The sequence below is a fragment of the Urocampus carinirostris genome, chromosome 14, assembly GCF_059441175.1.
Source record: "Urocampus carinirostris isolate Australia breed hairy pipefish chromosome 14, RoL_Ucar_1.0, whole genome shotgun sequence".
Classification (NCBI taxonomy): Eukaryota; Metazoa; Chordata; class Actinopteri; order Syngnathiformes; family Syngnathidae; genus Urocampus; species Urocampus carinirostris.
The window spans coordinates 10,722,355-10,736,130 of record NC_142362.1 but is presented as its reverse complement, the minus strand read 5'-3'; the positions used below and the strand labels follow the sequence as shown (position 1 = coordinate 10,736,130).

The window sequence follows — 13,776 nt, the reverse complement described above, 5'->3', positions numbered from 1 at the left end:
GCCTAGTGCAACCAAAAATAAATACATGGAAACAACAACAAAAGTAAACTCGGTAGATTTTGCTGGTATAAAAAATGAATTTTGACTATGTGGCCTTAGGATTAAAATCATTATAAATTATCATGTGCCACCGACTGAAAGCTTCGACAAGAAATGCTTGATTTACAAACATTATTTTGTAAGACAATATTTACTGTATTTAGTGCGGGATTTTAAATTGCATATTTGCATGCAAGCACTTTGGAAAGTGCTTCTTCAAACGGAACAAGGGGCACTCACAGCAAAAATAAATTACTTTCCCCTAGTGCTTGTGCCAACATTTGCGATCATTTTATTATCTATGTCTATACAATTTTGATGAGACACATTTTCAAAAGTGGATATTCTCACCCGACCCTAAATAGTTTGGTCACACCCATCGTCTTCACTTTCGACAGCTATTCATAGTAACACAGGCAAGACCACTGACAAATATCAAATGTTTGCTTTTATTCATGTGTTGTTCCCTATCCAGTTTCTTGAATAATATTAACACTCGTTTTAGCACATACTCAACAATCTTGGCACAGTGTAGTCTCAACACAGTCATACATTTCACATCCACAAATAGATTCAGACCCAGTACTTGTATTGAGAACACAGTGTTGGACTACGGAGCTCGATCACTCACCTAGGTGTTGAAATAATCCGATTAATATAATAGTTGGGCAATTGCACGCCAATTTTCCGTCACTTGACGCCTCAGCGACGTTTTCTTTGCATGACTGCTCGACTGAATGTTGCTCAGGTAACAGCCATGATTAATGAATAAAGGCCAGCCTGTTAATAGCTTTGGCAGAGAACAAGCAACAAGTGTATGTTTGGACGGGGTTTTGTAGGTAGCGTTTCCGGACTCCGGTGTCTTCCTTTTTTTATCCTAGCTCAAATGTTACAAAAGGACTTGAGTTTGAGAGACGGCTTTAAACAACCTTGTCTGTAAGAAAAATGCTTACATATATTAGGCAGGTATGCAAAGAAAAATACAAATTGTGTTGTGTGTGATTGTTTTCCATGCAGAATTGACAGCATTATTTACATCTGCATCCAAAGTTGAATACATTTGAATGTATCATAAAATCTGACAACCAGGGCCAAAGATAAGCGGGATTTTATCATTGAGCATGTGCCAACAAGAACTAATAGGTTTGGAATTTTATTATATTCTTGTTTTTGCTTACCTTAAACCAGATCAACCACAACACAAACGGGCGACTGTGCACGGTAAATTGATTTGACAATAGTTCTAGGTAACTGATGTGTCGCAAAATTGTTGTTAGGAGTCATTGGGTCACAAAACCCCGAAATCCTGGCCCCAGGCAGGGAGGCAACAGGGACCAATGTTGGAAGTCTTAAGTATGACTCGGCCAAGGTGCGAACTAGCGACCTCCGAGTCCTGTTGCCGTAACCCGAGGCCACCAAAATGGCTTTTGGGTTTTCATAAAATTGTTGTTGTTTTTGTGTGTGTTGTATTTAATAAAAGACCCCATCCAACACCTCGATAACTGCTGGCCAAAGAGGAGAGAGAAAAATAATAGTGCAGTTTGGTTTCTTTGATTCTCCGTAGTTTGTGCTGGTCCATGAGCTTTTGTTGCACTAAACAATTCAGCAACACGTCGTGGTAAAAAAATACCCACTCTCCCTTTATAAAAGTTAAATTGCCTGAGCTTGTTTGAAATTGTGGCCCAACTTGATTTATGTGATTTTATTTTTGTTTCCATAGTAACTTAAAATGTGTTTTGGAGTTCAAGACTTAACACATATGCACCTATGTCTAACTGCCAAATACACACAAAGGCACAGTACTCTAGGGCCTACTTTCAATTGTCCGTATAATTAAAGTGCTTTTCTCCTGGAAATAGTCCTAAGTATAAGTATATGAAGCAGTCAAGCAACAGAGCGCAGTAAGTGAAAGCGACTTAAACATATCTTAACATGCAAACATATTTTATCGCAGGGATTGATGATCCCTAATGCCCCGATCATTTGCTGGTGTTTTCCGATAAATGTACCCGTATGCAATTGTTAAACAATATTTGATTTGACGTTAACAGGATTTTAGTTACTTTGAAGTCAAATTGAATTAGAAGGCAGAAAAGGCAAGGAGTAAGCATCTGTGACTTCTTGTTTGACTTTTGGTGCAACTCCCCCTGGACAAAACCAAACCATAAAAGCGACCATATGTTTTTTTTTCTCCTCTCCAATTAAACATTCTTGTGGTTTATTTTATTGTTTGCTTACTCTCCATAAAGTAGGCACTCTTAGGACTGTTACGTTCTGGGGGATTTTTTAGCTTGATGCCTTGCCAACTTGTATATCCCCCTCAAGCAATAAAAATACTGTAGTAGCCAAATCTTACAATTTGGATTAATTATGAGCAATCACCTGGCTCAAATGCTTTACAGCCAATTTGAAGAGCATGTTTTATGTGTTAATTATTATTTCAATAGGAAACATTCCTGATCCTATGCTGAGCTCTCATGCTCCTCTATTTTCTAATAAGTCAATCATTTAATATAACAAAAAAAATATAATAGCAACACGTGACATAGTTCCTAAGCCAAACGTTTTACCGTGAACTCTGCCAGCCCCCATTCTCAGCAGTTGACCGGGGATAATGGATAGCGGCCACAAAATGCATTTTGTTTTACGAGGGCAAGAAGGGGACGCATCAGGACCAAAGTTCCTTCTGATGATCCCCGCTCACAGCAATATGAGATTGGGAATAAAGGATAGCAGCTGCACGAATGCAGTTCATTCTAAGCAGAAATAATGGCAAAAGAGCCAACATGCCCAAAAAAGTGCGCTCGGCCAGCCCCTCTAGCAGCAACAGACGATTGTAGATAATCAATTGCGACCGCATGAGTATAGTTCACTTTTTGGTGGACCGAACGGACCACGGCTGCATCAGTGCAGTTCCTTTTTGCCCAGCCATAACGGGACGCTTCAGAGGCTTGAACCAAAATTATACATACAGTAACCAGCTTGATTTTTTTGTGTAATACATTTAACATCATTAAATGATTGATTGTTTGACCTGATCGGGGATAATGGATTGTGGAATACTTCTCCACCTGTGATGCCTCGTGGCCGCAAAAAACAAAGCAAAAGGTAGCAAGGAAATCTTCATATTATGCCTGATTAACATAAACATTAAATTATAGAATAAAATAATTTAATTATTCCACATCAGATCAATTCTCACATATAATTACTAATATCGTATTTTATTCCACCATTGCAACCACAAGACGTTAACGTACTCGTGTGTCAAGGCAAGTTGTTTGCCGTAGGACCAAAGCTTGGCGTTGTGTGTTGTGGCAGGTTTGTCTTTAAGTATAATATGCCAAGTGAAGCATAAACCAATTAATCAGTTCTACAACCAGAGGGTGTTTTTTCTAATTTGTTGAAACGACAGTAAATTAAATCAAGATAAGGAAACATGTACCTCATATGAATGACACTGCCCAGCGGTCACAGTTTTGTCAGGAAAGAACACTTTGAAAAAGAGATACTGGACTGACTATCTCTGCTTTGACACTTCATTATATCGTGAACTCTCTCTTGGGAAATGAATGGTGGCCTCTGCTGTATGTCTTCCTACATTGAAAAATAATAGTTGTCATTGCCTGGTTTGACTAAACGGTGAGGTAATCAAAAAAATTGCAGTCCAGATTCTCAATAGACCTCTGAAAGCAAATGAAAGGACACAGTGTTGGCAGTGGTCGAAACCATGAAACGTGCCACTGGTGAGATGTTCGGTACAGCGGGATTGTGTTCCATGCCAATAGCACGCTAGGCTCTCCTCCCTCAGTATGCTTAGAGTATGAAGGAATGCGCTGTCCGGGAACCACAGGGAGGAAGAAGGTACTGACAGCAAGCAGGAAACCTAGCCAGCCGGTCTTTGTTTGTTAGTGCGTTACTGTGTAACACAGTCGGGCCTCGGCGACTTCAAAGCCCTTCCAAGCTCCAAATGGAAGAGGCGAGATAAGTCTATGTTTATGTCGCGGCTTTGAATCAATATCTGTTTTTTACTGGATTGTTCCATTGGCACAGGTTCAAGAATGGGTAGTATTTGTGGTGAAAGGGTTGGGAAAACGGAGCTCATCAAGCCGAATGGAGAGGCGCATGTTTTTTACTTACCATTTCATTTAAACAATGCCTCTGACGGCGAGGCAAATGAAACTCAATTTTCTGGTACAGTAACCCCATGGAGCTCTTCATACATGCATTGTACCAAACACTCGGTCGATGTTGGACTGGGCAGCGAAAGATTGTTGAAAACATCCACTTTTAACAATGGCTATTGAGCAGTGCCTTGGCTAAACACATGATTTAACTTCGCACGAGCTTTAGCTTAGCACAAGCTCAACAGGCATGGAGAAATCTCGTGACATGACCCCATGTCAGTACTTTCTAATCCAAAAACCAACCCCATTCAGGTGAAATTGATGAACGTTAAAGGGATTTTTTCCAATAATATCATTTAACATTTAATGAGTGAATTACAAGAATGATGTTAAATAACTTGAAGGCTAATATAATCACATTTGGATTAAAATCAACACACCTCTCGACATTGCCTCTTTATTGCATCAACCAAGATGCCATAAATCATAATTCTTTCAACCAGACCTACTGGAGTAAAAGTTCAATGTTTTTCCTTGTGTGATCTGCAAACCATTGTGGTACCATTGATTGATGCTTTGTTGTGTCAAAGCTGACATATTGCAAAATACCTAAGTGTATTTTATAAATCAAAGGCCATGCATTATGGTTATGTCACCATGACCCACTGTGATGCTGTTCTAAAGTGGATTTCTTTCTATGATCTGCAAACAGGTTGATTCACACGGATTAAAACCTTTGGTAAAATCCAGGTTGAATGTTTGAAGAAACAGTTTTATTGATTTTATTGACCTTTTTTATCCCACCATAAATCAAATTTGCATAAACAGAATTCATTAGTTTTTTTCATTCCTTTTCACATCGTCAAACAAGTGGAGTGAAATTCCTTTCAGCTGTGTAAATCAAAATGCCGAAGCTGCTAGAACTCAAGTGATGGCTTCACAATGCTTCCTTATTGTATAAAACAAGGGCCCATAAATCAAACCAAAACCCGCGATGCCAGTGACAACATATATTTTTTTCTTTCATGATTTACTCAAAAGTCTAGTCCATTGTTTGAATTTGGTATGAATCCAAAGCCAGTTGTCATTTTCCAATGGATCCCTCCACAGTCTGTCCCTGTTGCATCAAGGGAAAAGTTATAAATCTTAATAATTACCAACATTAACCACAATAAGATATTGATGTTTTCTCAAATTGAAATCATCTCAAACAGATTCAAACCAAGAAGCTTTGATTTTGCCCAATAACTGTATATGTCCCCATTCTTTATGTTATCACTTGAGTGGCAATGCTTCAAATCCAATGCTATATTTTAATCTAATCTGCATAGCGATGGAGAAAACTGTGTTTTAAAAAATAATAATGATATCAAGTAAACACCCTCGGATACCCTATTGGGAGAGTTTCTCTCACAAATCCGGACCAGATCCAAGAAGTTGTCCATTTGGCATAATCGCCCCAGTAAAATCAAATACTGTAATCAGGAGGTCAGTTTGTATGTATTATATTTGGTTGTGTGTCACAGGTAGCTAACGGTAGGGAACGTGTGGGAGGAGCCATGGCTAATACAGGAATTGGGCAATCGTGAGCAGATAATTTGCAGTAGAAGCGTGCTAAGTTTGGGTATTTTTAAAATTCTGTTCACAATACACCATGACTAAGAGAAAACAAAAATCCTTGGGAAGTACCTATACATGGAAAGGGAAATCTTCCAGTGGCTTGAAGCCCGGTTACAAATTGTTTATGGATTGTCTTGGCCAAATGTTCTTCTATAGACTCTCAAGATTGCAAAAGTCAAGAAATATAAAGACTTTACTGCACATGCTGGTGTACACGTCTTCTTTTAGGTTATCACTTATGTGGGTATTTTAAAGCAGTTTTGGGGGATATATTGGAGTATCTATATGGCAATTTGTGACTAAATAGAGCATTCATTTGGGTGTCATTAATCTAGAGAGTAACGGAATTCATTCTAAATGAAGTAACTAGTAACTGGAACTAAATAGTTTTTTCATAACATGCACAACAATTGTGACAAATCATTCAAATCTAAATCAGTTGTTTTGTCCGTTGCTGACTTTCCAGCTGAAAAGACAAATTTGTTCTCTCCAAGAATGCAAATGTGTTCTTGCTTTGTTATTAGTTGGGAAAGAGAGAACAAAAGAAAGAAAGTTACTGCATTTTGTATTTCCTTGAGGGTTGGAAATGAAATCCATCTATCCATGATCTGCACCTCTTATCCTCAGTAGGGCCACATGGGTGCAGGGGTTGCTGGAACCCATCCCAGCTATCTTCAGGCAGTGGGTTGCCAGCCAGTGGCAGGGCACACAGAGACAGACAACTCACTCGCCCATTCACACCTAGGGACAATTTGGTCAATTAACCTGACATGCATGTTTTTGGAATGTGGGAGGAAACCGGAGTGCCCGGAGGAAACCCACGTAAGCACTGGGAGAACATGCAAATCCCGCACAGGAAGGCTGGTAGTTGGATTTGTTCCCATGACCTCAGAACTGTGCCGCAGACGTACTAACCACTCAGCCGCCGAGATGAAATTATGAATGCAATTGAATGCCCGGGATCATGTGCCCTCTTCCACGGCATCGTTTCAAGCATCCATTCATTTACTTCATGCGCTCATATACATGAGTCTAACATTTAGAGATACCGTATATAATGCACTCATGTATTGGGGGCGGCAGTAGCTCAGGAGGTAGAGCGATCAATTTAGGATTAAGGGATCCCAGTTCGAATCCCGGCTTGTTCGTGTTACATGCCGAAGTGTCCTTGGGTAAGACACTGAACCCCCAATACCCCCAATAAGCAGGTTAGCGCCTTACATGGCTGCACAGATCACGGCCACTATTGGGAAATGTGAAGCACAATGTAAAGCGCTTTGGGAAGTCATTGACTTGAAAAGCGCCATATAAATGCAGATCATTTCATTTCATTTAATGGATAAATTGTGACATAATTTCATTAACTGACATCTAGCGATACAGAGGGAGATGACGAGAAGTCCCAAAGTGTGTTGGAAATTTAAAACGTCAACACTTTGTGTGCTCTTAATTTAAAATGACACAAAGCATAACTTATGTTTCATGTGAAAGAGAACATTTTATTTTTGTTTGATACAGTATACTACGTGGTTAAAATGTGGGCATTCATTCATTCTTTCATTCATTATCTGCCCGGCTTATCCTCAGTAGGGTTGCGGGGGATGCTGGAGCCCACCCCAGCTATCTTCGGGCAGTGGGCGGGGGAACCCTGAACTGGTTGCCAGCCAATTGCAGGGCACACTGAGACAGACAACTCACACCTAGAGACAATTTGAACCGGCCAATTAACCTGACATGTGTGTTTTTGTAATGTGGGAGGAAACCGGAGTGCCCGGAGGAAACCCACGCAAGCACGGGGAGAACATGCAAACTCCACACAGCAAGGTTCGATCTTGTGACCTCAGAACTGTGCCGCACATGCACTAACCACTGCGCCGCCATTCTGACACTACCTGATATTAGTTTCCTCTATTTATTTTTCAAGTTACATTATTCATATATCTTGAACCCTTTTTAGTAATTGTATTTCTAATATGTTTATTTTGGCTTTGGTATTGGAGTAAACCAAAAGTAATCAAAGTAGTCAAGTTATATTACTTAATGATTATGGTATTCTGAATGTGTTCTAGATTTCATTTTTAAACATGTAAATAGTAACTGTATCAGATTAAATTTTTATAGTAACCCTTTCAACCCTGATTACTAAGTGCGTCCACTCTCTCTGTATTTCTCGAGGGTCAGTGATTAAAATTACCCATCCATCCATTGTCTGCGCTGCTTATCCTCAGTAGGGTCGTGGGGGTGCTGGAGCAGTGGGCAGGGGACACCTTAAACTGGTGGACAGCCGGTCGCAGGGCACACAGAGACAGACAATTCACTCACTCATTTACAAGTAGGGAATATTTGAACCATCCAATTAATCTCACATGCATATTTTCGGAATGTGGACGGAAACCGGAGTGCCCGCAGGAAACCCACCCGAGCACGGGGAGAACATACAAACTCTGCAAAGGAGGATTCAGATTGAAATCCTGATCAACACAATTAACCGGCACATTTTGTATAGGAAAATATAGTTTCAAATGCATCGTAATTCTGAAAAGTAATCCTTATTTTACCAGCTCGGTGGCCTTGGGGGTATGGCGCCCGCCCCGAGACTGGAAGGTTGTGGTTCAAGCCTCGGCCGAGTCATACCTAAGACTTAAACATTGGTACCCGTTGCCTCCCTACTTGGCGTTCACCATTAGGGGGTTGGAATTGGGGAGTTTGGTCACCTAATGACTGCCAACACCTCTGTTGGGTTGAGGGGGCTGGGAATCCCCTCCTCTGAATCAATCTCCCAAAAAGAGTCAGAAATGACTCTAGCCACCTCCCACTAGGGGGATATGGCTGTAGTATATATATATATAATATAATCCTTATTTTAGCTAAATGTATCTGTGTTTTGAGTCTTTGTTTCTGCAACTGTAACACAATACAATTACTTTGTTTCATATGCTAATCACGTAACGCCATTACGTCTATTCCGTTACACCCCAACCCTGGTTGCCATCCCCTCAAACTTTCCCCATACGTCAAATGCCTTAGCCGCCGTCAACCCCCCACCACAACAGCTGGTGTCTCAGCAAGGACCCTGACGTTACACTGTCAGTGCGGGCTTTTGCAGCGGATCAAGTCGAGCGGTGTCGGGGGCCCCTAATGGCCCTCGCAGAAACCGACGCTCAGTAGGATCTAATATCCTTCAGTGCCCGAAGATTTGGCCTTTGCTCTTAAATTGGATGCATCCTCTTCCACCGCCGATGTTCCGAGCAACCATATATGTTTAAATATCGCTTTCTGAGAATAAACACGACAGCTGGAATCTGCCCGTCTGAAAGAAAAGCGAGCGTTTAGCTAGACCGGACAAAGAATTAAGAGACGGCTTATGGAACAAAACCGCAACATCCAAAATGCGAGGGACTTTCAGTCATTTTTATGAGGTTGTTTATTGCTTGAAGTCCAAATCAATCCATTTGAGAGCAATGTTTATGTTCCCATTTTTCCACCCAATCAAACAAGCTCAAATTTTAACTTTTGAACTTAAACTGTGAAATAAAGGAATCGTCATGTATGGTAGATGACACGGCTGCACTGTTCTAACTTCATGTGCTTCAATGGGACCCATGTTATTTATTTTAATTTATTGATTTTCAACAGTGAAAATGTTCTATTTTTGTCAATATAACCAAATTGGGATAACATACTAAAGTGACAACATGGAGAATTGATCAAATCCAGATAGAAGCACTCCTAAACTACCATACCATCCTATTAAAGACAATCTAAACTGAAATTAAACTCAAAATATTTCATTAACTTTGGAGTGTCATGATTATGACACTCAGCTAAACCACCAAAGACGGACTGTGGCTATAGTGAGCATGATACTGAGACATTAATTCCCTTCTCTGGACAGTGGAAACTGCAACAGTAGAATATAATATATTGAGATCATGTGTCAATAAGTCCATGGGAAAAAAAAGTGCATGAACTTGACTTCTGACTAAAATATTACAATGTATAGTTTTTGATACATCATATCAGAAATTTAAGAAATTTACACCATTGCCTTGCTAATCCTTCAACATGAATGAAGATAGATTAGACATTGTGTAAGACTTTATTCATGTTGAGAGTGTCATGATTACCGATGTGAATCACCTGTGCCTCGGACTGATTGGCTTCATGTCCCTATTCAAACCCACTCCTGTCTGTCCCCTTTTGTCAGTCCGTCTGCAAACCTCAGTTAACACTAGGCAAGCCTTTTTTCGACCCTAATTCCCACCTGTTTTTTGCTCCCGTCTGTCCCTCGGCTTCGACCCGTTTTTGATCCTGACCACGTCTACTCTCCCGTCCCGGCTCTCGGCCTCTGTTGTCTCCGACCACACCTACTCTCCTTTCTTGGCTTACGAATCGCTTACGACCCCGACCACGTTTTTGCTCTCCTGTCCCGGATCGTGGGCGCAACCCTTTCTCTTTCTTCCAATCAAACTTATGAGAAACGCAACGCAAGTGGGCCATGTCTCCGTTCTGGTCCTGACATATTCATGTTGAGAGGCGAAACCGGAAGTGATGTGGAAAACCTAAAAGTAGTTTTATTTTGCTACTTTTTTCAACTTAAAGGTCAAATAAACACTAAATAACCCCGTAAAACACGTCCTAATAGACATCTGTTTTTGACTTTGTGCTACGTCTTTAAAACAATTGCCTTATGGCAAACACACTCTCTGCATGGCCTCGTTGGTCTCTATAACTAAACCTTGCAATCGGGCAACACAGTCTTCATTTCTATACTGATTTAACTATTCCCAGTTGTAGTTAGATATATCAGATAATAACCGGTTTAACCATCTTTCAATAATTTCTTAAAAGGTATATTTTTAAATGCTGCAAATTGTTCATTTTTAAAGTTACTGGAAAATAATGTGCATGATCTAATCTTGTTACGTGATAAGTTTATTTTTGTTTTGAATATTGTACACCTGCAATGGAGATTGAATAGGCTGACAGTTCATTTTTTTGACATTATACGTAACTGTTTTTCATAATTTTGACTAATTAACTTTCTACAGTGTCAAACAGGCGGCCCGTGGGCCAGATCAGGCCCGCTAGGGGAAGGAATCCGGCCCGCGAGACAACGCTGAGGGAAGTGCAAGAGATAAAGGAGCTGCAGGTTGAAATATGTCCACTAGATGTTGCCAAAGCCAGGTGCCTCTCACAAACGCCGTACTTGTATTTCTTTCTCTCTCTCTCTCTCTCTCTCTCTCTCTCTCTCTCTCTCTCTCTCTCTCTCTCTCTCTCTCTCTCTCTCTCTCTCTCTCTCTCTCTCTCTCTCTCTCTCTCTCTCTCTCTCTCTCTCTCTCTCTCTCTCTCTCTCTCTCTCTCTAACTCTCTCCGTCTCTCTTTTTTCCTTTGTTCCTCTTTGTCTTCTTCTCTCTTTGCATCTTTTTGCCTTCTTTATCCCTCTTCCTTTTTCCTATTCTCTCTTTCTTTCCCTCTACCTGGCTTTCCCCATTTTCTCTTTCTCCCCCTTCTTGCTTTCTCAACTTCTCTTTTCTCTCCTCTCTTTCTCGCTTTATACTTCTTTTGGGATTTATTTTTCTCTATCTTTCTTTCCCCCTACACTTTTGTATCTCTTTTTTCTTCACATTCTCTCTATCTCTTTCTCACTTCTCTCTCTCTCTCGCGCTCTCTCTTTCTCCCTTTCTCTCTTTCTTTGTCTCGACTTCTCTTTTTTTCTCTCCCTCTCTTTTATTTCTTTCTCTATTTTTTTCTTTCTCTCAAATCTACTAGTCCGGTCCCCAAGATAATCTTTGTTCTATCGTGTGGCCCCCGAGTTAAAAATGAGTTTGACACCCGTGGTTTACATCATCATCACCATCGGGCAATATTATTCTTGTTCTTTGTTTTTCCACACCCTTAAGGGCGGAATTGCTTTTTGTAACCTAGGAAATTTAATAAAAAGAAAGGACCTTTTAGAACAATTTTGTATTTCTCATATGAGGGTTGGTCTTCTGTTCTCCTTTCAAGTTCAATAGCCATTGGTGTCTTCTCACTTTATTTTTAGTGTCTACTTAACAATGTACTTATCAACCCATTACATCATTTTTATTCCACTGAATATTGTAGTTGCACCAAAATCTAGAAATCTAGAAAAAAATATCCCAAGTTTTTCATGAAGCTGAAATACAATTTTTGTTGTTGTGCTACAATTAAACCTACAAACACATTTGCAAATGGCCACTGTTCCTCACAATACCTGACAGTTCCTTTACACTCTCCTCTCTGCTTGAAAAGGCAAAAATTGTTGTTGTGGGCACATTTCAAAATCCTTGAAATACGGTTTTCAGGTATATCCTTTTTACATTAGGTCTTATTTTAAGTTATGCACCGTTTCAAACAAAATACAGATTATATATATATATATATATATATATATATATATATATATATATATATATATATATATATATATATATATATATATATATATATATATATATATATATATATATATATATATATATATATATATATATATATATATATATATATATATATATATATATATATCAGCACGTCGCCACAGTTCATGTCTTGGGAACCTCCTGCGTGGGTTCAAATCCAGCTCCAGACTTCCTGTGCGGAGTTTGTATGTTCTTCCCGTGCTTGCGTGGGTTTCTTCCGGGCACTCCGGTTTCCTCCCATTTCAGGTGGATTGGCCGCTCCAAATTGTCCCTAGGTGTGAATGAGCGAGCGAGTTGTCTGTCCCCGTGTGCCCTGCGATTGGCTGGCAACCAGTTAAGGGTGTCCCCTGCCCACTGCCCGTGATTGCTGGGATGGGCTCCAGCACCCCCGCGACCCTACTGAGGATAAGCGGTGTAGCTAATGAGATGAGATGAGATTGCGGGCGCTTCTTGTTTGGTAACGCTTCTATTTTACATTATTTTATATATATATATATATATATATATATGTACATTCACCCTCCCTTTCCTTACCTATCATTATCTTTATTGCTTTTCTTGCTTTCTCTTATTCATTTCATCTCTTTATCTCTCTTTCTCCCTCGTTCACTTTATTTCTCACCTTACCTCGCTCTTTCTCTATTTCTGTTTCTTAATTATCTCTCTTTTATCCCCTCTCTCTTTCCCCCCTCTATCTTACTCTCTTTCTCTCTTTTTATTTCTGTCTTTTTTTGCCTTTCTTTGTCTTTGTCCCTCTCATTCTTTCCTTTTATTTCTCTGTTTCTTCTTGTTTCTCTTCCTTTCTCTTTCCTTTTATCTCTCTCATACACATTCTTTCTCTCTCTTTCTGTGTCTCTCTGTCTTTCTCACATATTGTCTTTCTCTGATGATCTCTCTTTCTTTCTCACAATCTCTTTATTGTTCTCTCTTTTTTTATCTCTATATATCTTTCTTCACCCCCCCCCCCCCCCCCTTCTCTCTCTTTCTTTCTTTCTCTATGTCTCTCTCCCTCTCTCACTGCAGAGTGTCTCTCTCACCGCAGAGTGTGTAGGACCCAGCGGAAAATCGCCTCCCCTCACGCTCTCGTGGAGTGGGCGAGATCTCTTGCGCGTCGTGTAAGCTCTCAGAGCAGCCAGTGGCTTCATGGAGTTATGCACCTCTGATGCACCGCCATGGATTGCAACCCGCGATCGCACTTTTACCTTTTACCTCTTTTCTTGTCCCTTGCGCTTCCAGTTTTTGCAATTATCTACCCTCCAAATGAAGGTAAGCGTCCTCGTGGAATCCCGAAGTGTGCGTGCGTGTGTGTGAGTGGTTTCTTCACCCAGTGCTTTTGCGCTCGTGGCGAACTTGTCCGAAGTGGGTCAGAATTTGAAAACATAAAGTAGAAAGAATCTGGAATACATGACATTGGACCCAAATATGCTAGACAGTTCCTTAATTTCGGATTATCGCTCCAGTGAGGATTAAAGTCTTGAATAGGGGGGAGAATGTGCGGATTGCAGACTAGACATGACGCCAAGACATCGCAGAGTTAAACCCAT

At 40.3% G+C, this 13,776-nt stretch overlaps 1 protein-coding gene across 3 annotated transcripts in view; it reads left to right on the top strand.

Annotated features, from left to right (window-relative positions):
- The first annotated feature begins 13,332 nt into the window (after positions 1–13,332).
- epha3 (eph receptor A3) overlaps positions 13,333–13,776 on the top strand; it is a 163,881-nt gene continuing 163,437 nt past the window's right edge. For all 3 annotated transcript variants that reach the window (XM_088353342.1, XM_088353344.1, XM_088353343.1), the window contains exon 1: positions 13,333–13,498. In XM_088353342.1, coding sequence (XP_088209468.1) covers positions 13,405–13,498 — 94 coding nt within the window. In that variant the 5' untranslated portion in view covers positions 13,333–13,404. The remainder of the gene's footprint in view (positions 13,499–13,776) is intronic.